The sequence below is a fragment of the Colias eurytheme genome, chromosome 2 (assembly GCF_061535395.1).
Source record: "Colias eurytheme isolate Ceu_HAF_F1 chromosome 2, ilColEury1 Martin Lab GWU primary, whole genome shotgun sequence".
Lineage (NCBI taxonomy): Eukaryota > Metazoa > Arthropoda > Insecta > Lepidoptera > Pieridae > Colias > Colias eurytheme.
Genome location: NC_142981.1, coordinates 5284468 through 5312393, shown reverse-complemented (window position 1 = coordinate 5312393; position 27926 = coordinate 5284468). Strand labels below are relative to the sequence as shown.

The following is a 27926-nucleotide window of genomic DNA, read 5'->3' as shown; positions in this document are numbered from 1 at the left end:
TTTTTCTTCCAAAAAGCTCAAAAGTGCAACTTGTGACCGGTACAGATAGATTGCTCATAATTAGGTCTATCATTGATAAAAATACCAGATTCCACCATGGAGGCGTTTACGGGGAATTGAATTTTATTAGGGTAGTTAGTTAAAAAGTTCATGTATCGTAACTACCCTAATAAAATTCAATACCTCCTAAAGGCCTCCATGGTGGAATCTGGTTTTTTTATCAATGATAGACCTAATTATGAGCAACCTATCGGTACCGGTCACAAGTTGCACTTTTGAGTTTTTTTGGAAGAAAAAAATAAAAAGTTCAAGTATCGTATCTACCCTAATAAAATTCAATTCCCCGTAAACGCCTCCATGGTGGAATCTAGTATTATTATCAATGATAGACCTAATTATGAGCAATCTATCTGTACCGGTCACAAGTTGCACTTTTGAGTTTTTTGGAAGAAAAAAATAAAAAGATCAAGTTCAGTAACTCAAACTACCCTAATATAGTATTTTGACAATCGATTCCTCCTAAAGGCTTTCATGGAGGAATGTGTTTATTTTACCAATTATAGACCTAATTAAGAGCAATCTAATAGTACCAGTCACAAGTTGCACTTTTGAGTTTTTTGGAAGACAAAAATAAAAAGATCAAGTTCAGTAACTCAAACTACCCTAATATAGTATTTTGAAAATCGATTCCTCCTAAAGGCTTGCATGGAGGAATGTGTTTATTTTACTAATTATAGACCTAATTAAGAGCAATCTATTAGTATCGGTCACAAGTTGCACTTTTGAGTTTTTTTGGAGAAAAAAAATAAAAAGTTCAAGTATCGTAACTACCCTAATAAAATTCAATTACCCGTAAACGCCTCCGTGTTGGAATCTGGTATTTTTATCAATGATAGACCCAATTATGAGCAATCTATCTGTACCGGTCACAAGTTGCACTTATGAGTTTTTTGGAAGAAAAAAATAAAAAGATCAAGTTCAGTAACTCAAACTACCATAATATAATATTTTGACAATCGATTCCTCCTAAAGGCCTCCATGGAGGAATGTGTTTATTTTACCAATTATAGACCTAATTAAGAGCAATCTATCAGTACCGGTCACAAGTTGCACTTTTGAGTTTTTTGGAAGAAAGAAATATTTTTTGATCGATTGATGTGGAAATTGTTTGAGCCAAAATCATGTTTTACTGCGTATAACTCAGAAACGGTAGGATATAGGAAAAAATGATTCAGGTACAACTTGTAGATAATTTTATGGCCTTTCAACTTTTCCTTAAAAGTTTTTCTCTAACATGTACCGTTTTTGAGATTTAAGCGAAAAATGAAAAAATGGACCCATTTTCCCCCTCCCCCCACTCCGGGGCTCCTCCTAGTGGCCCGGGGTTTTAGTATGTTTATTACCTAGGGACTCTTGACATGTTTCCGAAGAAACATCTTACGTTACTAACTCACGCACTCTAGAACTTTTTATTCAATGGACTAAATATAGACAACGATAAACCACATCAATTGACACTAATTGCGTATTAGGTATATTGTAGCGCTCATACTCACGGTTTAAGATTCATTTTCTGAAAGGTATTTTGTTTTCTTGTATGAAAATCCTTAGTAATGTTATTAAACTTACAATTTAGAATTTGTAACTAGTTGCTGAAGGCCCGCTCTCAATTCCATGGGGCATGGGACTTATCATCGTCCGCGTAGCGCAAATCACAGTTAGCATGACTTTCACGTTCATTTCTACTAGCAGTGTTCGGAACCGTTCGAACAGTTTCACTTTTACCGTGGTTTCATAAAACCACACAACATTTTTCTTTTTTGTGTTATACATAGTAAATTGTTGTCATTTAGCCCCATAGGTATTTAAAATAGGATATTGGAGGGTACTTCCTCGGAGACGCCGGTGACATCTTTTGTAGAAAAGATTTATGTATCTACAGGCAACAGACTACAACGATATAAATATAATTGATATGGCTGATAAGGCGGAAGCTACGCCCCTATGTAGTCTATGGAAACCTTCTGCCTTTTTACTTGAATTTAACCAAATTCAAACAACAAAACATCGCAAGAAAACCATGACCAAAATACAGTTATGTGTAATACTGGCCGAAGCATTGATATTTAGTTATATAGCATTCAATTCTTTGTAAATGAGAATATGTGTTGATTGTTGAAGAATAGACGGCAAAGACGCGGTTTCGAATCCCGCCTCGTCACCGATTTTTTTCTCGTTTGTAAAAATTACTCACATGTTGAAGCAATATTTATTTTATGGGTTGAAAATAAAATAATAATTTTATTATTAACGTTTTATTTATTTAATCATCAATATTATGGTATCACATCTGTAGGGATTTTAAGCACGCCAAGCATTCTTTACATGTACGCGAACAGTTGTACAATAAATTATAGAATCCGTCATGCACAGTTTATCAGTTAACAAATTTTGTTTGATTTTACTTATAAATAAAAAATTTAGACTTAACCATAGTAATATCGTAGAACAGTATAATCTTTTTATCATAGAGAGATCAGATTGTAATGGGCTTGCCGCTTGGGATAAATAGATTTATAACGGTTCTACATTTATCTGGTAACAATTTTCATGGAATATTTTAGTATTAACATTATTAAGTCGTATACAGTGAATCATGTGTGTCTCACGTAACCTAGGCGTATGCGGTGTAACGATATTAAGATATTTGATATAGCGCCTCTTATAGTTGAATAAACAAAAATGGACAAGATCTTAATAAATTTAATTAATTGTTGTTTTATCCTTTTAGGTTTTATATTTAATTCAAGTGAAACATACTGATTCACTGACCACAACAGAGAGATATAATATGCCGAATTGAAAACGATTACAGAAGTTGTATAATTAATGTTTTTCTTTATTTAAACAGATGCTGTATTTATCGTATAAATTCTAACTTTAATCTGATTGATATTGAATTTCTCTAATTTTACTTTTTGATATGAACAATGTAATAAATATTATTTGATAATTCTCTAGCGTGTTGTCGGTATCGGTAAGTTTAAACCAACGCAGGAAGTCTCATTCAATGATATTAAAAGTAATAAGGTGTAGAAAGGTTACCAATACTGCATTCTATCTTCAAAAACGGCAAAATCACGAACACTTGTTAGACTTCAAAGTAAAATGGCATGATTCAAGTATCGTGATGATTATGGCTACTTAGCCACATTTCGACATGCCGCTTCTGAAGCGTCTTTAGCCTACACCTTCCTACTTTTAATATTATATCACATTGATATTATTGAGATCATTTTGAAGTAAATGACAAAACACTAGATTGCCTTTACTTTAACAAGCCTCTTTTCTTCTATTTTAAAATAAATAACATTTCGTGAAAAAAACACCCGACGAGACTTCCCAGTTAGGTCTACATTTGAACCTTGATTAAAACATGTATAAGATAATATAACTCGAAACATGTAAATATTTACTTATGTATCGTTTAAAAAGTTAGATATTTTTTAATTTAAGTATAAACGTTAAAATACACGACGAGATCGTTCGTTTTAGTAGTAACAATGATCAATCTTATTATTTTACTAATAATAATGCACTTTAAAATTAATTTTAGAATTATCGTAGTGTCATGAAGAATACTCGGTTATACAGTCATATTATTGCAAAAAAAAAATACAAACATGATTTTTTTTATAAATGCAATTTTTTTGTATTTTTTCTCAATCATTCGAATGCTAGTTATATAAACAAGTCAAAATATCGTGTTTATCCCACATTAACTAAAGTTACTTATAATACTCCCATAAATACTAATTCTTATTCATAAAACTATACGCCGTTAACAATTGAAGTTTTTGTCACGTTCATCCATAAGAAATGTTAAATTTTAGTTATAAAGTCAAGCATTCAACAATTATTGGCTTATAGTTATGAACAAGAATGTAATAAAAAAACATAATATTGGTAACTAATAGATTTAGGTATAACATGATAGTACTTATAAATAATTTGGAAAATCCAAAAGTGCACGCCTCATAATTTTTTTTTAATAAATATTTATTAATTATTATTTTTGTTTATTTAATAACAATTAAACCACATCGAATCAGACCCTGAAAAATGAAAGGGTTCTATTCCTGAGCATACTCAAGCGTAAGAGAAAAAAAAAGACTCGATTAGTAAAGCATTTCGGTCGCTATCGTGTTAACAAGAAAAAGGATCCGCACACACACGGACGTCCAAGACAGAACTTTTTTAAACTGTTTTTTAACTAGTTTAAATAACAAAAATGACATCAAAAATATCATGAACGTTAAAAATAGTGTTTTTTCTTAATATGTGTGTGTATGTATTATCTTACAAGTGCAATGTATGATACATAAAGACATTTTAAGTTTGAAAAACCGGCCAAGTGCGAGTCGGGCTCGCGCACAAAGGGTTCCGTAGCAGCAAATATAATAAATTACAGTTAAATCAACCTATCTCAAAAACTATAAGAGATACTTTGATCAAACCAAAAATCGTTGAAAGAGTTAATTAGCATGCATCACCTCTATTTTTTTTAGAATTTTATACCCCGTAGTTATAAAAATAGAGGGGGGGGGACATACTTTTTACGACTTTGAGAGCTGATATCTCAAAAACCGTTCACTTTAAGAAAAATGTTTTTTAGAAAACTTTATATCATTTTAAAAGACCTTTCCATTGATACCCCACACGGGTATGTACATCGAAAAAAAAAATTTCATCCCTCAGTTACATGTATGGGGGGCCCCACCCCCAATTCTTTTTTTTACTATTTAGTGTCATATTTTTGTAGCGGTTCATACAACACATATTCCCATCAAATTTCATCACTGTAGTACTTATAGTTTCCGAGTAAATCGGCTGTGACAGACGGACAGACGGACAGACGGACAGACGGACATGACGAAACTATAAGGGTTCCGTTTTTGCCATTTTGGCTACGGAACCCTAAAAATCAGATGTTTTGCGCGAAGTGACAGTAGTACCCACCTCAACGCTTCGCTTATGAGGCGTGCAATATTATAAAAAATATACCCAGAATTGAATAAAATGGTTTATAATAATTATGATGTTCATCATCATATTTTAGTGTTGTAGTCATTATCTATGAAAAACTGTTCTTTTTTTTATGAATCATGAAATATTTAAATTTATAATGTTTATTAACCAAATTATCCCTATCATGATAGTCCCTACTAAAACTAAAACTACAAAAAAATACAACCAAAAAAAGGTACAAAGAAATTAATTTGAGCCATACCCATCGTCACAGAGAAGAAACTTACAAGAATATTAGTAGTTACTAAGAAAAAATGAAAATTCATATTTAAACATTATATAGGTGGTTTTATGAACATTTAACAGTCTATTTTATTATTTTATTTAATATATACCTCATAAGACAAGATTTAAAGATATAAGTTTTTAAAGTTATCACTTTTTATTTCTATTTAAAAGCAAGCATAGTAAACGAAAAATGCGAATTTCTTTGGAAAATGCAAAATAAGTTATAATATCTTTCAATCTAGTAGTACAGTTCTTAGGTGTTATTATTGACAAGAATTGTAATTGGAAATCGCAAATTCAAACAGTTGCATCACGACTTCATAGATTCGTGTATGCTCTAAGAAAATTACGTAACGTGGTTTCAGAAAGGGCCGCTATTGTTGCTTACCACGGCTATGTTGGCTCTATATTGAGATATGGTATTTTAATATGGGGTAATTCTACTGACGTACACCAAGCTTTTCTAGCTCAAAAAAAGTGTGTCAGAGCTATAACAGGAATAGGACCCCTCGATAGTTGCAGACCGATGTTTCGAAGGTTACAGATCCTGACTGTAGCTTGCCTTTATATTCTCGAGATAGCTCTTTTCGTAAAAAAACATACATATCATTTTGTTACTTTTGAAAAAGACTGCCTGTTTCAGACTAGGGATCCCACCCGACTACGCTTCCCCATGTGTAAATCAAAATTATTTTGTGCTAATTGTCAAGGAATGGCTATAAAAATCTATAATCACTTTCCCCCAAATATAAGGAGTTGTAATCTTAATAAATTTAAATGGAGGATTACTTCATTTCTGAAACAAAAATGCTTTTATACGGTGAATGAATTTCTGACATGTAAGATGAACGAGGACTTGGCTTAGGCTTAAATATTGTATTGACTTTTGTATCTTTATTTATTATAATAATATTATGTAAAAAAAACTAATTTCCGAACCGAATATTCGACCGAAATATTTGTTTGTAAAAATTTATAATAGCTGCTATAATTTAATATATATATAATGTTAATGGGATCTAGTGTTGTGTAATATAAAATTGTTTATTGTAATTTATAATATATTTGCATGCTCAATTAAGAGCCAGAATGTTTAAGAGCCTATGTAATATGTATCTACCTAACATCTTTGTAAATTTACATTCTGCAAATAAAGAAATTTGAATTTGAATTTGAATTACAATAAGCATATAATTAATAAACGTTTATATACCAAAATGTACCTATAGTTGAGCCAATTTAATAGGCAACATTTGACGTCTATCAATTTTATCTTCATAGGGTGGTAACATGCTTAAAAACATCGATTAAAGCGAATTAATCGATACGGACTTGAAACATTTGTCAATCGAACTTGAAACACATGTCAATAATTTATGATGATTTTTATTCCCAAGTAATCAATGCATTCGATTCTAGATGTCAGATTTCGATTTTTAGAGTAACGTCTCTGGTATTTAAAAAGAAAAAAGGTTTATTGACACAAAATTGTAGCGACGTCAGTTCTTTAAATAAGAAAATGTTTATTATGTTTAGAATGGTTTATCAGTAAAATCAAATCCTAAAATTAGTTGCATCGGTCATTATTATTATAAATATGTAATCGTAATTGAAAAAAGTTAAGCAAATGTGCAGTTCTAACAAAACGAAATATCATGTTATTCTATGTCGTCGTTACTAGGTTACGTTGTTGAATTTTGTTGAACTGTCAAATGTTGCCTATTAAAATGGCTCTACTATAGTATAAAATCTAAATACAACAAAAAGCTCAACTACAATTTTTTTATGACTGAAATCCAACAAAATGATAATTTTGAATATGCTTCAACTTTGACAACCGTGCTTGAACGCAAAATTAGGCACAAATTACTACGCTCTATAAAACCACTTACAATTTAGACATTATAAGAATTTAATATGAATAAAGTGAAAATTATGTTTTGCGTCGAGTAATTGTGAATATTGATCTTAGGGGAATATATTTCACTACAGATTTAGATAACTCGTATAATAAATACGTAGATATGCAGATGCGTATGTGTAACAAATGTAAGAGAATTCTCTTCTATTTTACAAAAACACGTATTTTTATTATGGTGCAGTGATTTTCTATGTGAACATCAACTCCTACTAAATATTTTTTACATACGAGAAGATATAAGGACACAACACATATAATATCAGTGATAGAGTAAGACTGCAATACAAAGTCAGTTTTATTATCAATTACATATATATATAGTATATATTTGTTTAATGAAAAAATATAGCGCGATTCTAACAATTTAATTAAACTAAGCAACTAATTCGAACCCTGTTTATGTCTGCCGCCATCGTTCATAAAATTACATCTAGAACAATGAACTATCATGGAAAAATATTTATACTACATATTATATGTATTTGCAAATCACAAATTTATCTAAATGTAAATCAGACATCATAGTGAAGCAAAATATGAATAAAAAATTATAGAAAACGTCAAGTCCGAAGCAAAAGGAACATTTAATGTTAATTTATTAAAAAAAATAGGAACTAAGTTTTTCACAAAAAATTAGTATGAATATGAATATATCAATAAAACAACACAGTAAGACGTTTTCTATAATTAAATTTCAGTCCTACTTTGTTAATTTAGTATATAAGACAAGAAATATACAACAGCTAAGTCGGTCTAAATGTGAGTTTTATCTTTCGGTATTATAATATTGAGTAATATCAATAAAAATATGAAAATGTTGGCTATCAATGTGTAATTTACATACTACAGAAAGAGAGAGTGAAAATTTAAGTAAGTTAAATTTTGTAATGAATTCTAAGAACCAACTTTTATTATTATTACACTTTTTCTCAGAAATTTATACTTTGTATAGAGCCCATAAAACTTATGTTTTACTGTTCCATCATAAAACTGAGACAAAAAGCGAACGTCGTAGCACCATGTTTTTAAAAAAACGTATACGACTTATATCTGTGTATATTTCTAGCAATGTTAAAAAGTGAGATTTCCTTAATACGATAATAATAATTATTATTAATATATAACAGTGACCTTATTTCTCAATCGTAAAGTAATATTACTTGAATATTAAAAGATATTATGGCCATCTCTTTCTTTTGTTTTCAATAACATGAGACAGCAATACATTATTTTGTGTAACCCTTACTAAGATATTGAGAAATAGAGTCTAATATAGGCATAATTTGTTGGTACGTAATTTTCTACATGTAATGGAAGTGCAAATTACAAATGAACACTGGTAATAATATTGGTACTAAATTGATACTCGCTTTACAATCGAGTATGACATAGAATATATTTTTAAATGTATACGAAATACAAGTTTATATACAACAATCTAGTTCCATGCAAAATTGTACTATTAGCGTTACATTTGTCGCCTACAGTTTGCGTAATGGGCCTTGCTTAACAATGGGCAGTGTTGGTCCAACAAATGATCGTCGATGTTTGCCGCCATTATGGCGATTATGTATAAACATCTACAACGACGGCCGATCATAGACATTTAATCCCTCTACATTATCGTGATTTCCTCTACTCGCCCAACGCTGCCCATTGCCCCATATTTTTTTAAACATAAACATTAATATACAGATAACAAGAGCAGGCCCGCAATAATCAGCGTAGAACTAAAGCTTAAATACATGCAGTTATTTGTGCACGAGAGACGTGAGCCTCCTAACTCCGGATTTTGCCGTAATGCCTTTGGATTTCTTAGTCTGCTCCTTTACACCGCTGGAAAAAATATTTTTATTTATATATTTTTGCGAGTGATTCTATATTATTAGAGAAGTTTGCCTTTATTGTAGTTTAATATGTCATATGGTTTTGTACATGTGTTCACTTGTTCTTTCTATTCTCATTATGGTTAATTTAAGTATGTAGACGAAATACTGACGAAAATTTATTTAAGATTAGGTAGCATTAGACATATATTAATGATTTAGCCATGAGGTATGATATTAAGATACACTTAACTATTAAGAATTTGCTGCAAGATACACTAAACTATTAAGAATCTTATCTTAATACTATTATAAAGGCGAAAGTTTGTATGGATGTATGGATGTTTGTTACTCTTTCACGTAAAAACTTCTGAATCGATTACAATGAAATTTAGCACACATATAGAGGGTAACTTGGATTAACACATAGGATAGGGTTTATCCCGGAAATCCCACGGGAACAGGAACTATGCGGGTTTTCCTTTGAAAACGCGGGCGGAAATCTATACTCAGATTTTTAATTAGATAAAGTAAACTGACAGCAGCTAATGTCACTTTGTAAAATAATGTTGCCACATTTAAAGTAATAGTGAGGAATTCAGTTCTCATTCAATCAGATGAATGAACAATGACTGTGAATAGTTCATCATTTCAAACTATAAAATAACATTATTTCTAATTATAATATACAAAGCTACATAAGATATAAGTTACTAGTAGAGTGTAATTATAATCATTTTTTTATTTTTATTGTTACGCTGTTTACGTTATTGTTTTTGTAATTTTTTCGTTAATTGTAACTAATTACGTTGTGTTTGTTGTCATTGTTGTGTTTATTTGATGTTATATTGTTACAAACTAAATATTCACTAGACGATCGATTCAATTTCATTCATTCCCGATTTTCAATCATTCACTTTGTGACAACGCTATTTTTATTTCATCAAAAACTGACAACACAGAAAACGTCAGTTTACTTTATCTAATTAAAAATCCGAGTATAGTTTGAAATATATAGCTAAATTGTTAAATTGTTATTACTATAAAGCTAATTAAATCTAACTACATGAAATCGTGTTATTCAATAAAAACAAAACTAAGAATAACTAACCGAATATAATAAAGTAACTATTTACTGCAGCCTTCTTGAATTTGGCGCTTTTGAGATCTGTGCAAATATTTTAATAATGTAATTATTTATATTGAATTTATTCTATTACAGTAGAACTCCAATTATCCGAATTAATGGGGACCGGGACCCATTCGGATAATCGGATTTAAAAAAAATATTGCCATTGGAGAGAATAAAAGCTCCGTTTTGATATTGCACTATTTTTTTAATGAAAGAAACATGAAATTTTCACATGTTTTAAATATTTTTGCAATCATTTTTCTTATTTCCTCTAGTGACAACGCATCTTTATCATCATCACCCTCTCCATATTCTTGTTAGGGGAAGAATAATAGCGCACTTAGACTTTTTTGGACAATTTTTTGTGATTCGGATAATCGGCGATTCGGATAGTCGGAGTTCGGATAATTGGAGTTCTACTGTACTTAGTACAGTTTTTACATAATTGATTTGTAACACAAATGTACATTATTTTAATAAATATTTTGAATGAAATTTTATTTCTACACTGATAACTGATAAGTAATAGGTGTTGTAATTGTTTAAAAAATATAAAGATATTTGGTATATTATGTCAATTCATCTTGTCATGGCTTCTTAAACCTTAAATTGGACATAACAATAAGAATTATTTAAACCAGGCACAAAAAATTAAAAAAAAAATTATGTAATAAGTAAACAAAGAAATATTCTTACAGGTACCGGGTGAGATCTTCAATGTCAACGAGCATCGAATCCTGTCCCATGTGCAGTTCGTCGCGCGCCATCAGCAGTTTAACTAGAGTGTCGTTCAAAGATTCTATTTGGGAGTGCAGTTCGTTTACTATTACCTGAAATATAAAAGAATTATATAGTATTTAATTTTTTCTTTTGATAAGAAAATATTAGGACGAAAATGTTACGACCGCCATATTTTGTTATAATATAATGTTGATTTGTAATTTATTGAGAAGAATAAGGCATGAATAAATTAATTAAAATATACCAAATATAACAGTATAACAGTAGTTTTCATGAAGGCATGAAGGCAGTTTTCAAGTTGTGATTGATATAGGTAGATATTATGAACACTAATTGTTTGAATCGTAACGTAATAACTAATAAGTGCAATAATAATTATGTTTCATTCTTGCAAGCCTTTAATAGACACATCTAAATCAACATTATTATATTAAAATGTTTGTAAGATTGGCCTTTTTTCGTGTTATTTTTCGAAAACTACATAGTACATGTACTCTAAAATCGCATTAGTTATACTTATTGGTTTTCTTTTGTAAAAACAAATACAATGCTTATTGTTTGACGATACTACGCGTGACTCGACCAAGTTAATCGTGAAAAAATACGTGAAGGTCATGCGATAGCGCAATAAAGTAACATTTGTATTCAAAAAGGCCGCAATGTATATTGTATTTTCATATTTGACTCTGTTATATTTTATTGTTGATAATACTTTTTTATTTAAACAATAATCCTTGAACCGAAATTTAAAGCAACATTTATGTAATTTATCTAGGCTTAAGACTGATGTTATGTTTAAACAAATAAGCTTCAAAATTACTAGACCAAATGAAAAAAATCTTTCGTCAGCTGACAGCTGCATTATTGCTGAGCGACAAAAGTTTTATTTGTTTTTGCTTAGTCAAAGGTTTACCAGAGCGCATCCATAGTAGTGGTGAAGTATATTTCAAAATTGATTTTAATTTTTAATTATTTTAATAATTACTAACAACCATAATATAATTTATATTTATTTTTGATCTAATGGTTAAGTTTAAACACGACTGGATTAGTTTGAGTCTTATGAGCAGGTTTTTTTATAACTAAATATAAAAAGTCGCATAAATTATTCCTGACGCGTTACGATTACAATCTGACTTATTTTCACAGCCATAATTTAGTACATTTGTGCTAGCCTCGATTTACTGAACATTAGAAAACTATGATAAAACATGATTAAATGACATAGATTATGATACTTTTATTATAGTGTATATGTTAGCCAGGCAACTGATATATTAGGTATAATAAAATTTCATGTTTTATGATAAATTCGCATAGTTACAGCAAGGGGTTTTTACTTCAAATTTCATAGACCTTTTTTACATCGAAAGCAAAGCAATATTATGTCGGGAAGTATATGATAAAAATAATTGGACATTAAAGTTTTATAATTAGGAAGTCTGACATAAAATATTGTAATGAGGATTAAGGATAAAGTTTAAAATTTTCAAGAATTATTTATAATTTCAGATATGTTGGATATATTATAGAAGTTAAGGAAATTATTTATTCAAAGTTGATGCACATGGTTGTAATTTCGCTGTGGGGAAGATAGCCTGTTTAATAAGCTTTTAATATGTTTTATCAGCTACTTTGAAGAAGTTACGTCTACGGATCATTTTTAAATTTTAATTAAAATTATATGCCAGCTATTCTACATACAAAGAAAAAATCAACAAAAAAAATATCTGTATTCATGAATTAATATTCACCTGCAACTGAGCTATATTCATATCAGTAAGTATTTGCCGGGAAACTCGGCGACGGTCTGGGGCCAGAGGAACGTTTGCCTTTTCCATACTGCGTCGCAACATTTCTGTCACGGGTGATACGGGTCGACTACGACGTTCATGCTGAAATAAACATGTGCCATTTTGTTATAGAAACGTAAAAAAATTGGGTATAAAGAATATAATATAAATAACATAGGAATTATACATATGCGTATTAGATATGACTTTAAGTACCTAGGAACCCCCATAGTATCAAACTATGAATTTTATAATTAGAATCCTAGATCCTGAAAACCCAACTAATACAACTGCATGTTGCTTGCTTTTTCACAATCTTTCAAAAAGTTTCCTATTTTTATAAATAAATGATGATGATATAACTCAGGCCCCGGAATCACAGACACAATAGAAAATCTATTGTGTCGTGGACCAATCGGGCCGTTCGGGGCTCAATGGGTTAATAAAATCATATCTGTAACCACAATCATTCAACAATAACCATTTTACATAAAAAAGAGCAGAAGCTACAAATAGACAACCTTCCAGTTTTTATGCAAACCTCAGTAAAAATATTAGCATTTAAAGATGAGAGAATCTGATAACAATGAATAGTTATTTATTTAAATTGACTATAGCAGTTTTACAAGCTATTAAAATATTTTTTAACAATTTCAAAATGAACAAAAGTATCCCATTACCAATTATTCCTTCTGAATGTATAAATAAAAATGTATATAAAATGATTCTGAAACGAAATCATTAGGAAATAACATCTGCTTCCAACTTACATACAAATAAAATGCAAATAAATACTACAAAAAGATAATTACCTCCATTTGTATGCGAGCCATTTCCTTAGCTTGTGCCAAAGCAATCCTAGCTTCAGTTTGCAAGGTAGATTGCAGAGCATAGAAGTCTGATTCCTTCAATTCAATGTGATTCAGAGATTGTGAAGAGCGGGATTTGGATGACTTTGATATGAACGATCCTGGATTGAATTTGAAACCTAACCACAAACATTGGTTAAAAATTATATCAATTCAAAGATATTATTTAATCAACATTAGTTTTGATACAATCATATTATAATAATATGTAAAATTCTGAAGTTAAGTAATCAAAATAGTATGTTACAATAATAATGATCACACAGCACTGCACACACAAAATACACAAGACAAACAATGCCCACAAACTAATATATAATGGAAACCAAATAATTCATTAGTCACAACTGTTACTGAATCTCATAAAAAATATCATAAGGTCCAAATAAATTTTATAGAAAAATGCAAAATTCTTACCGCTTTGTACAGTATTTATTTTGTCATTTCTTGTAATGTTCACAGACAGAGGTCTCGTCTGATAGGGATGGTTAAAACTACTCTTGCTAAATAAACTTGACCGTGATAAACTTTTTGTGTCGGAATGTAGATTTCTATCCAAATCTGAAGTCTGTGATTCATTATCTGAAGCTGTTTCATTCATGAAACAAATTTGTAAATTCTTGCCTGTATTGACAACACAAAAGCACAATCAGCCATTGTAGAAAGCATAAACCTTCACCATTTGTAATTATTCACAGGAAACAAGTGTTCCACACAAGCCCACCAAGCTTCCATAAACATCAATGATACCAAATTATTGAATGTTACTGAATTTTCAAGTTTTGTTAAATATTACCCAACACCATAGTGAATATAATGACAATATATTATGATACCGTACTTACCATTTTGTAAGCGTGAATGTAAACTTGGCTTCTTTCCTGGACGATCTATATGACCCAAACTGTAATATTCATCTGTATCTACACCCATTGCTAACCTTTTTCGTATCTCTTCTCTGTCATTGCGTTTCTGTATAACAGAGAGGAATTATTAATATATTGATAATGGCTCTTAAGCTTTACTTCAAATAAAAGATAAACACTGTACTTTTCTATCAAATGCATCATGATCTTGTATCGAGATTATTTTTGTGAATTTATCCAATATATCATGATTATTGTCGGATATTAAAGGCCACTCAATTTCAGTTTGAGCATATTCCCCTCCACTTATAACTCTAGGACTAATAGCAGAATTATCACAATAGTTCACATTCAATTTTGGTTCATTTAATTTAATTTTTGATTTAAATATACTGCGTTTATATTTGGGTTTCTCGTTACCGTCTTTGTCAGACGTTTGAACAGATGGTTGGCTAAATTTTCTTTTAATATTTGCTATAATATTCTCAAACATCTTAAAACTATTCAGTCTTCGTTACTTTTTGGCAAAATAAATGGCACAAGTTCGATTAATTAATATTAAAAATTTTAAACAATATTGAAAGATGTGGTGGTTTATTTTCGTTGAGATAAATAATATCAAGCCTCTAATTGTCAATTCTGTCAATAATATGCGGATTTGATGTTTGACACAATTTGTCATTTAGGGCAAGGACAAGAGTGTTCTATTTTTTTATTTTTCTACTGTGCTCTTTGGTGCGTACAATGCCGTAACATTAAAAATAAAATAAAAAATAAAAACTTACAAGACAACAAATGTTATCAACAGATTCATGATTATCGTATGTAATCGTATACAAATCTAAAAGAAACCTTGTATCCTTTTTGTAATGTCTTTGTTCTGGATTAAAATACGGTAATGACGCCATCACAATAAACTTATGACACTTTAACTTAGTTTATGAGCCAATTCGTAACGTTAAACCCGGGTTATGAAAATGTTAAAACTAAACAAGTTTATAAGACTGCTCGCTTGCGTCGTTGAATCACAGTAGAAAGGCTCGCGCGCTCCAACTTGGATTGGTAATTTTAACAGTTAGGTATTATAATGAATAGGTAGTGAGACGTGATTCGCATGTGTATATGTGTGCATGCACCGTTGCTTTGTTGGGCGCTTATTTTGAAATATACTAAGTAAGCACTTGTTTTTCAAATTATTTAAATATATATAGACCGTATGATATTATTTTAAGTATTTACCCGTCTTTCTGCTTCTTTTGCCGCCTTTATATGGTTTTCGATAGCGTCAATATCTAGTTTCGGTAGAGCTGTTTCTATATTGTAAACATCAAAGCTCTCTGAAAGAAAAAAATAGTATTTAATTAATTCTAATCCTCGTGTTCTTCGTCTAAAGTAACTAGGTGTGTTTAATACCTACATAATATATTTCTCGAACATATTGATGTTAAATTATAATAGAAATAAAAAAATCTACATCTATTACCTATACTCTGTCCATCGATCGTCGAAGGATAGAAAACAAATCCAAAATAAAAGTACAAATAGTGACGGTATTAGATATCGACATTAGTCTATCATACGAAATCACATAAAACAGTAGGTATATTGCATCACAGTTCCTGCAGTTTCATTTGAGCATTACAAAGTAAAATATATTAAGTATCTATACATTTATAATCGTTTGCAATTAGGTAGGTACTTGAGTAATCACCATTATTTAAGACTTACCAAAATCGCTGTCAGTTATTACATTATCTTGTTGGACGGATTTGTTCATTTGAGCGTTACAATTGGACTTTCCTGTGGAAGGATCTTTTGTTTCACTGAAAATATGAAAACAGAATATTAAAATCTGAATTTTCTTGATGTAATATTTTCTATATCACTAACCTCATCTTTTATACTAAGTAGGTACCACTGCGTAAACTAATGTGTATTGTGTATGAGTTATGACTTTACTTTATGCTCAGATACGAATTATCCGAGTTCGATAGAGAACTTCATAAGAATGCGTCAAGTCTATTTCAAAGCTTCGTTGTAACACGCACAATAAACATGACGAAAGCTTTATGAATAGGTTCGGTTTACTGAGATAAACAAAATCGTGTACATTACTGATTACTATATGAAAAAACGTTTGAGTTGAAAAAAAATATATTTAACGGTGTCATAGAAATGAAAAATATATCGAAACCGTTTTTAAAGGATGTTAAAATATTTGTTCTTCTTAATACATATAATTAAATTGCAAAAATATAAAGTTATTTTATTAAATTTATCGTTAAGGTAAGTAAAGTGAACTGGAATATTAAAAACCTAAAAAATAAAAATATCCTTAACCCAAGTACTTAGCGTGAAAGTAGTATGTATTAGGTATATGCGATAATTTATAGTAAGTACATATTTTATTCAAGTACCTAAATTACATACCTAACATAATATTAACTGTACTAATTTATTTTAATTTTCACACTTACTTTTGAGCTTTAATTGTATTTTTATTCAACCCTCGATGGTAATTTAATTTATGTGCTGGTCTGCTATTTTCAAAGTGCGTGGTATTTCTAAGATCTTTTTTTGTTTTAAAACTATTAGTGGAATTATATAAAATTCTGTTTGAATTTGCATCTGTTATTATTGGTCTCTCAGACCAAAGTTTATCTCGTTCACGCATTTCATTTAATTTTGGTATTATTTTTCTGAGCTCAGTACTCAACTGTTTAATGGTACTTTCAACATTTTGACTCAATTTTTCTGTGTCATATTCATCTTCGTTGATATTGATTTCTTCTTTTCCATCCGATAAAACAGCGTCAGTTATATGATTGTTGTTATCAAGCAACAAAAAAGAAGGTCTGCTTAAGTTAACTTCCCTTTTCACATTTAATTCATTTTCTTTACTAATTTCAGGTGTCTGCTTTGCGTCTGTCGTTGAAATATAATCTTGAATTTCATCACAAACTTCAGTCTTTACTAGTTTTTTTATAACGCCATTTACAACTTCACTTATATTGTTAATCGTATTTTCTATTGGCTTTTCAAAATTGTCTTTTATATCTTTTCGAAGTTCTTCTAGATCATCTTGAATGTTAATATTATAATTAAGTAACTGCTTAATTTCATCTTCAATTTCCTTGTTAAAATCGCCAATTATGTCTTTCGTGTTAAAATTATTTTCTATGTCAGTATCAAATGTGGTTATATCACAACTTAATTCTTCATTATTGTTGTTTGTTGAAATAGTCTTTATGAGGTCGGGTATATCTTTTTCTGTTCTTGTTTCAATTTTCGTACTAAATGGATTTTGGCTTTCCAATGTTGATAGCTTTTTGTATATATCTTTGCTATTGTTGTTATTATTCATTTCTTCATACTGATCATTGCATTTCATTTGGATGTCAGTAACTTCTGTATCAACGTCATCGTCAGTCATTTCATTTTCAGATTGGTAATAATTTTCTATGTTGATGGAATAGTCCTGTAATTTATTAAAAAAAAAATCATTAAAATAATAATAAACTCTTTACCTCTTATTAAAGTTGGGTTTCAGGAAATGTGTCTTAATTTCTTCAAAGTATTCGATGGAAGATTAGGATAAGCGTTACATAACTTGATAATCTTTGGTCGTTGAGGTTTCATTACGTTGATTTAAATGTTATAGCACTTGACGGGTTTCGTTGTGTAAACAGTTTACTGTGTATTAATTTCATTAATATTAGTACAATTCAAGTAATTAATACCTGTAAAGTGTGTGCTAAATGCTGGAAACCAGGGTAGTTTGGGTTTACAATACCTCTCGGTACTGGGAGAACGCCGTCGTCCGACATGTCTTCTGTGTCTGATTGGTCCAAGAATTGCTCTCCATCAAGAGATGTCGAATTAAATAATTCATTTGTTTTTGCTAAAAAAAATTATGCAAATTTAGGAAAAATTATATCTTATATAGTCCAGATGTAGCTTATAACGTTATGAGGCTGCTCACTATTACATTTGCGTTTATTTTAATTTTTCCTACAATTTAAGTACTTGTATTAAATTAGGTATGTACCTACTACATTTTGAATCTTTAGTTAACGAGACCTTTATATACCTAATATAATATATCCGTATAGTTTAATTTAAAAAAGCATGTTTGCGTCATAGGTACACACAATTAAAAATTCTAAGCAATTTCTGAACTAAATTATCATCAGTTTTACCTGTTAAATATTCTTCAATATTCTTCGTATTTTCAGGAGGAATATTCTGTGAATTTATTCGGTATTGATGATTACAAACTGCCGTCTCTATGGACACATCTGTGCCCGTATTTTCAGTTGTGAACAGAATTCTATTATCGACAGTATTTGTATTATTACAAATATTGAGTGAATTGTAATTATCTACAATGTTGTTGGTTTGATGTAGCGTTGCAGTCTGCCAACTTTCTCTATTTGATTCTTCGTATATGAAGTTATCGTTTTTGTTTATAGCCGTAACATTTCCGTTGTCAATTCTATTGAGGATCCTCATGGTTACCTGCAATAAATACAATAAATTAAACCAATGTCCTGTTCGATAAGATAGAATTGCTTTACATCATATTTTATTCCATGACTCACTGAATCATAATATTTAAATATTTAATTAGTTAGTTGCTGACCCGATTGCATTATGATTGCTCAATGTGTTTTAAAATTAAATTATGTACTACTTGAAAATACCATATTATAGTAACCTATAGAGTATAGATATGTATATAAAGCTGCAATAGCCAATAGGTTGTATTATTCGACAGTTCGAATAAATTCAAAATGTAATTTAAATATTTTATAATTACACCTACATCATAAAAAGCAGCTATGTATCTCGTACTGTAAAATTGTTAATTTCATAAGGTCATTGACTTTTGAACCCAAGTCCGTAGGATTACTGTGATCTCATAAAGCTCGAAACTTTAGGGTAATTTAATGCGTAAGTACCTGAGGTTATTTAATGAAAAAGAGGAACTAGGACGTGCATGGTTATAATATTTTGTAATTCTGGAGGCTTTGGAAGAGGCTGTTGTAAACCCAATCGGCATTTATTACTCAAAATATTAGTTATGTAAAAAAAACTTTATTATCTATGGATGTCATTACCATTTCAGATTACGCTTCGCTATAGTTACGATTAAATTAAGTCTGACATCAGTTACACAAAGACAAAATAAGTGAGAGAATATTTATTAAACCAGTTTGTTACTTAAGAGACTCGCTTTCAGTCTTTGAATTTGCATAAATTTGTAATTATTTATGGCTCTCTATTTTACCGTTTCTACAAAATATAACAGATTGTATTGCATTATGCCAAAGCTAGGTATTTTTATTCCATTTATAATACGTCCAAATCCAATCCAAAATTGTTGAAACAATACTAAAATAGGTCACAAGAGAACGAATGAAATATAAATATTACAAGCAAAGTTTGTACTTATAATGTAAAACCTTATATAGTATGCTGACTTGGCAAGCTTACAAGATTTTTTTGAAACACAATTAAACTTAATCTTCTTAAACATTGAAATATTCACAGCTATTGAAATTTACTGCGAAGTTAAGTAATCGAGGCGATACCTAAGTATGTGTGTAAAAGGTTTATTATCTAAAGTGTGCATAAAAGTGCATAATCAATTAGTAATAATAATCATAATGTATTAATGTTATACCGACTTATTCTTTTAAAACAAATAGTTTTTTACCTGGAATATTAACAAGAAAAAATACGAGACGTTAATATTAATTATCTCGTAAAAAGTAAAAACTCTACACAAACAATGTCGTTAACCTAATTTTCTTATTGCTAATTTTCATACTTTGCAAAAGCAACGAAATGAAGCAATTGTTACATAGGTAATTGTTAATTGTACTCATAACAGTCTTTGTTCAGCGTTGATAATTTTCTTTGAACCCAAATTGTCCTTGAAACCGCCCTAAACAAACGGCAAAGGCATTGAATGGAAAGGTTTAGAACCTTTCTTTAAGACTTTAACCCTTTCAAACCTACGGTGCACAATTGAGGACATAAAGCATTTTGTTAATTATCTTACCAAAAACAAGTGTCATGTTACCAGATCCTAATGTAAATAGCATGAGAACATTATGAGCTACGAAACTCGATACCACTAACGCCATGTTTTGCCGCGATTTCGTACTAGTCGACAACTTTTGAACCAGTAACCGGTGAATCTTAGAATTGCGTAGGTGAGTGATTTACTTTATTTGAAAATATTAAGATTTTTCCTAAGATAGGTATTAAAAAAAATATATATCGATTAATTATGGTGTAAAGTTATAGATCAAAGTATTTTATGTGTAAAAATTTTGTTATTTGTACACTAAAACGTGAATATTCGTAATGTCTACGAATGTGGACGTGCGGTTTCAAGTGGATATATTTTTCGTAACATTCAATAACGGTTTTATTGGAACAAAATAAACTTTTTCTTTTATGCACATTCATTTAAATTTAATTTTATTTAAATTAAAACGAAATAAATAAATCTGATATATTTTTTCAGATAATCTTTTTAAATATGTTCTCAAGAGAGGCCTGGAAGCTTCTGCAAGATGGAAATCTTTCGGACTTGGAGCTGTCTTCAGATGATGAGGATGTGGGCTGTACTAATCAAGCTCAAGATACAAGATAATATGTCCGCTTGGGTGCCGATGTCATAAGTCAGAATCAGAGGGAGTATGTTCCACTTGACTTATCGGACGGAAATGAAGACGAGAGCGAGGACGAAGAAAGATTGCCTATTGATTTCGAGCCAGTTTTGGAGGAACCAGGAGCAGATATGGATATTGAGGAGGAGGAATCTACATCGAATGGTGAGACATTTGACTATCTCACACCTAAACAGAATATAAAGTGGAGGCACCGAAAAATTGAAAATACAATATCGACTGATTTTTCCCCACCAATAGCTGTTGATCCCATCGTACAAAGTCCTCTAGATTACTATCACAAGTATGTACCTGAAGGGTTATTTCGTCAAATGGCTGAAATGACAAATATATATGCTGTTCAGTCGGAAGAAACCAGGTTTCGACCTACTACCAGCAATGAAATTGAAGTCTTATTTGGCTTACATATGGCAACTGGGATATTTAACTATCTGGTTTTGAAAATGTACTGGGAAACCAACATAAGCATATTCACAGAAAATATGACGAGAGACAGATTCTTCGAACTTCGGATTAATTTACATCTTGTAGATAATATGAAAATGCCTTCAAATTGAAAAGATGCATTCTATAAAGTTCGACCCATCTATGACGCAATTCGAAGCCGATGCTTAGAAATACCATTAGAAAAAGAACTGTGTGTTGATGAACAAATCGTTCCTTTTACGGGAAAGCATTCTGCTAAACAGTATGTAAAAGGCAAACCATGTCCTTGGGGCATCAAATTATTCTTCTTGTGTGGGAAAAATGGTTGTGCGTAAGACTTTATAATTTACCAAAATTCCATTCCTGTAATAAAAACATTAAAATAAAATAAAAACATTTCAATACAGACAATTTTTAATTTTATTGAAAAATCTCCCATACTTTGCATATACTACTTGAGCCATACCACTTGGACCGAATGTCCGCATTTGAGCACATAAAGAAAATATTAATTTTCTCGAAAAATGAACAACAAATAATTTTTGTTTTATTTTTTCCAAGCTTAATTGTTGGTACTTTCATTCGAAAAAAATCAGCATTAATGTATTCTAAAAAAAAATAATTCAGGTCTGAAAGGGTTAAGTAGATATTATTCGACCAAGCCAACTAGACGCTCGGGTGGAATGCGGCCTCCCCGCTCGCTTACCGCCTCAGGTACCGCGTTCGCCTTAGTACGGTTCGCAGCATCGACGCATTCGTACGTTTCGCATCGCTAGTTATTTCTGTACTTTTTATTATTAATCGTTAAAGCTTGTTGTTGACTGTTAAGTTTTTCGTTGTTATTTGTTTAAGTTTTTACTGTGTTGTTATTCATAGACAGCCCTCGAAATGGGGAAAAATAAGACTATTCATAGCGGAGAGCGAACAGTGATATTATTAATATTTTTTTTTGCTATCTGTACCCGAGACATGGGCGGGTGACGTCACAGTTGAAAAGGGTCTAGTTGGCTTGGTCACGTAGTACCTAGTTATTTTATCAACAAAATTTTATTTGACTTATTTTTAGTACGGTTTACGAATTAAAGTTAATTATGTACTTTACTAAATAACATAATTGTTAACTAACAACGCAATTACGAATATTCATATTTTATTTTTCAACCGAGTTTCAACAAAATATGGAGGATCTTAAATAGAGAGTTTTTTTCTGGTTTTTTAATCTCAAAATTGTCGACTGGGTGAACGGATTTAATTTTTATTTTTTGTTTATTTGAAAGTTCGTTTCGTTTTCGTTCGTTTTCCCATTTAAATTTGGTTTAGTTTTCTGAAAAGAATTAGAAACATTACATAATACGATCAACTGTAGCCTGTAGGTACCGAGCAATGAGCATACAGTAAAGTACCACTTGCATCTTACTAAATACATTTATTCATACGGTGAATTATACCTATTAATCATTCCGAACATTAATCCGTACAAAAATGAGATTTTAATAAAAAAAGTTATGTGGCCTTGTACTAGGAGTTAGCTAAATAGCTAGTATGAAAATATGAAAACACTACTGTTTCAGTTTTCGTTCTATTTCGATAACGACATAAGAAATTCTATTCACGCAATCATTTAATTTCACAATATTGTAGTGAGTATAGTGACTACTTATAAGTTATAACAATGACTAGACATTCAATAAGGTTTTTCTAGGTAAGGTACCTAGGTAATTTGTATTTTTTATGTTTGCTACGTGTTTTGCGAATCATATTATAGGAAAATATGTAATCTAATTAGGTACCGACGATACATAATAGGTATATTATAGTGAAGGGCAAAATACTATTTCGTATAAAGAAAAGTGGAACCCAACATAATATTTTCTAGATGAAAGTTCTCAGGACGTTTATTATCCTTGCATACTTGTTTGATCTTCGGGAATACAAATGGTGCCAAATTTGAATTGACTTTCTTATTCTTCTACTTTTCCTTAATATAAGTGCCATTGTGTATAATATTATTATTATTTTTTCAGCTTTCTTCCTTCTCAAGTTACCGTAGCTATTTATAGGTACCACAGTATTACCAGTATTACCATTATTGTTTTAATCACTCACTTTTAAAACTTAGAAATGAATTTTGGTTTAAATAATGAACACGAACTATCATGAAAACACTTTTAATTTTTTAAACAGTTATCAGGTGTAGGTGTCAAAAAATAGGTCATGAAAAATACTCTACATTTCAGCTTCTGGCCGAATACGCTCTTATACTAATGAGATTAAGAATTAAATGACTTTTTGCTTTTATTTGCTATTTCATTAAACTTTAGTTTAACAGTAGTGAGTGGTAGGTATGATAATAACTAAAGTAGGTCGACTGACGACTACCCCACTCCCCATAGAGTTAATATAAAAGTATCCTTTGATACTCAGTCGCAATCTAACACAAATCCGTTTCTGGGTCGCTCTATGTCAAGTGGCATACAAAGAGCAGTTCAATAGGAGTTCGTAACTCCGTGATGGACCCTTGAACCCGCTTCAGGCCCGCATCTAATATTAAAAACATGATACAAAACCCTCCCGCCAATGAAGCCTCAAATGAACGAATTACAGAACGACTATCGATTTACTGCGCACTGGAATAACAAAACAAACGATTCTTTATATCCCATTGCATAAAAACCTTAATAGCGTATAATAAATACCTACACTCATCGAAGCAGTTCATCAAGTATGATGTCATCGCATTTGTTCATATATTGAAAAGTCAAGGTAGGTTTTTATTTACATTTTCCTCAGTATACTGTCGAGAGTCGACAATGTAGAGATAGCATGATAACTTCGATTTCCGTGGAAAATACCTACGTCTTGACCTCGAAAAGGGTTTGCATATTGTTTGTACGTTACCTAATTGCAAATATCGATTGAGGTTTGCTGTTTACGTGAAAACATGAAACCATACTTAATAAATGTCTAATAAAGTTTAAAAAACACTAAATTGTATATGAATATTACTTAATGGACATTTAACAATATATTTTGTTTAGCAATAATGAGTACCAATTAAAAATATGTTTTTCCTGTTTGTACTGAAGTAGATACTGTTATTATTAAAAGTAACGGGTGACAAGAGGACGACATGACCTGGCGCACCCTCGCCGCTCCACGTTAATGGCCACTACAATGATGGATAACTCAGAGCGCTGTCAATGGCCCTGTTATACATACAAATTTCTCAACTATTTTCGGATACTTTTTTATTTTTCCTACGAAACGACGGTTTTGTTCATTAATATAAAATAAGAAATACGTTTACTAAGTACGTTTATATTAAATACTTCTTAGTTCTTATACTTTTTCTAGAATATAGGTACTTATTTTGATTTGAATTGAAAATTATGTTTAATCACAAAGTTCTAGTAAGTTCAAATATTTATTTTGATATTCATAATTTTATAGGTAATCATTTAAAAGCATAGCTTAAATAACTACTTATTTCTTAGTGTGCAGTTAATAATTAATATTACATGACATAAATCCTAATATAATATCTATTCAAGATCTATTCCAATAATATAATTATATATTTGCATAGAGCATTGATATAGTATAGAACAGATTATTAAGGGACACTACTATAGACATAGAATAGAACATCTCTTCATTCATCCATATCCACAAAAGTTAAACAAAACCTCGACTTCATAACAAAGCCGCGCAGACAATAGACAGAAAAATGCCTAACGAGACACTGCTATAGTTTATGAGTACGGACGTCGGACTGATAATTGTGAAGCACTAAACGTAAATAAATATAGCATCTAGAATTCTATTATACGTAATCTGTAGAAAATGTTTACACATAAAATAAACGTTTTGAACTGTTACCTAATTTTGCCTGGAATGCTCCCAAATTGCTACGACTGCAGACACACGTATACACGTAGGCTCTTTTAAACTAGCACAGAAATAGGTTAACTACGAACTGACTGCAAGCAGGTACTCTTCCAAACCAATTAGTAATAAAATAAATCAAGTTGTGTCCTATCTACAGTGACGTTTTTAAGAGGCAAAGCAAGTTATAAGTCATCGTCTACACAACAACCACTGCAAATTCATGCTGGTAATAGTTTTCATCTCCACATCATGTCCCCTTTAAGTGCTTTTGCTGTGAAAACAGTAGTTACTATAAAGCTTTTAACTTCCTCTAAGTTACAAATAAAATATACTGCAAGAGAATAAATAATCTATTGTGTTTTAAGCTTGAGAATGTAGAGTCTGCAAGAGACAGTTTTACAGTTACTTTTGAATTTATATTAATGTCGACTCTTTAGTCTGGAAAAAGCAAATAGAAGTTCAGTATGAAATTTAAAATAGATATATTATTTATTTAAGTAATTGATGATATTAATAAAATAATTTACTCTTACATACATTATAATATTAGGCGTGACCCTGACACAAAGACGTGAAGATATCAAACCCTGAAGTGTTTTGTGAGAAATTAACTCGAAGTTAAACTGTAACCAAATAGAAACAACAGCTAGGTATAGTATAAACATACATGTAAACATTCACAAAATGAAAATATGAAGGTATTCATTAAAAACGATATTATTAATTTCTAAATTCACTTATCATAAACGCATTAGGTACGATGCAGGCTCTTGCTGAGATTACGTAATATCAAACTGCTATAAAAATGGATGAAGAGCCCATTGAGTAACTTTTGAGATTTTATACATGTAAAAAACATCTCTTAACATAACCATAAAATATTATGTACTATGTAGTAATACTCTTAAGAGCCCTTAATATCGTAAGTTATTCATGTTTCTTCCCGTCTCTGTGCAACCATAAAAGTACACCTTCGTTACCATGTAACTTTACCTTCTTAAGAGCCTATTTGTTTACTATTTTTTTACTTCAAGCCTAATTAGCGGTCGTTAGCTGTTTACTTATTTTTTTTCCGTAGTTGCTATACGAGTTATTTTATTTTCGACCGGCCTACCTATCTACCCATACTCTTCAGGGGTTTTTCATAAAAAATAACGCTTACAAATTAGAATTGTTATAATATAATTATCAATATCGTAGTTGTAGTACATCGTGAGAAATATTAATAAACAAAGCATCAATAACAGCACAATATTTAAACGCTTACTGGATCCTACTTTTTTTTAATTTTATTAGAAAATTATTGTATGAAAGTTGCCCAAGGAAAAATCTTTTTCGAACAATCTAGACTAGGTTCATTAATGATTAATAACACATTTAATCTATATATTATCTGTAGTTCTAGTTTCAGAATGTAAACTTTAATCAATCATTCATCAAAGACTTTAAAATATAACGAGAGTCAGTCACAATATAGTGGCTGAAGGCAAATGGTCCGTGAGGACCGTAAATAGCGCTTACGGGCGGCGAAAGCGTTCCACGCTTTTAGTTATTATTTAATCAATGCTATTTGGTGTGAATATCTACATATAGGCATGACCTTAACCTTTCCATAAGCAACGTAGATAACAGCTATTTTAATGCCCTTTTTTATCCTGTGAATACATTTTCTGATTAGTTTCATACAACCTAAAACATTTTATGCGTAGTGTACTGTGTAACTATGTTGAAATTATGTATCAATACCTCTTTTGTCCATAGCAAATATTACATTTTATTTTTTTAATTAAGACGCATCATAGTATATGGTCTACATATCATATACAAATTTAAAATAGCGAAATCCAAATCTAACAGCTAAAATAAAACCAACAACTACAATGAAGTGTTTAACGATACTTGATTGTATTAATATAGACAATTGTGAATTTTTATATTCATAACGTTTAAGTTAAAAATAGCTAAAGGATCAACAATATTTTTTTAAATTATTAAAAACTTTTAATCATTTGCAAATTATACCTACTGACACTAATAAAAAAAACATCAAGAAACATGCAATTAACATGGACAGTAAAACAAACCTCCATTACCGTAATTAATAAATAACAAAATAGGTAGATACATCATAATAAAATTGAACTGTAAATAAATAAATATAAAAAGTACTCTAGAATGAGGTTCTAGACTACTTATACATGGAAATACGCATCCATGCATTATGCGAGTGCAGGATCAATTTTTGCAAGTCAATACGATCTCGTTCGGAGTGCGAGGGATCTTTGACGTCACATTTCAGTGTCATAGTTTATTTTGAGAATCGTACCTGTAAAGGGCGCCATCCTGACCATAGCTTAGCGCAGGCACTGAATAATGAATGCACCGAGCAAGGTTATCTTTAATATGTCCAAGAGCACTCTGATCGATGCAGCATCACCAAGTAT

General features: G+C 30.5%; 1 protein-coding gene across 4 annotated transcripts; it reads right to left on the bottom strand.

The window, feature by feature from the left end:
- Window positions 1-6500: 6500 nt before the first annotated feature.
- Schip1 (Schwannomin interacting protein 1) lies at window positions 6501-27926 on the bottom strand. Of its 4 annotated transcripts, none has more exons than XM_090112776.1 (12): window positions 27809-27920; window positions 18664-18982; window positions 18205-18365; window positions 16942-17942; window positions 16193-16287; window positions 15704-15801; window positions 14444-14570; window positions 14016-14222; window positions 13542-13717; window positions 12691-12831; window positions 10898-11025; window positions 6501-9073 (listed from the first exon to the last, which is right to left on the bottom strand). In XM_090112776.1, exons 2-12 carry the CDS (start codon window positions 18974-18976, stop codon window positions 8989-8991), a joined length of 2532 nt encoding a protein of 843 aa, XP_089968902.1. In that variant the 5' UTR covers window positions 18977-18982; window positions 27809-27920; the 3' UTR covers window positions 6501-8988. The 4 variants fall into 4 exon arrangements, with proteins under 4 accessions (XP_089968902.1, XP_089968910.1, XP_089968898.1 ...); XM_090112784.1 differs by having other exon boundaries at window positions 10892-11025; window positions 14016-14186; window positions 27809-27892; XM_090112772.1 differs by having other exon boundaries at window positions 10892-11025; window positions 27809-27891.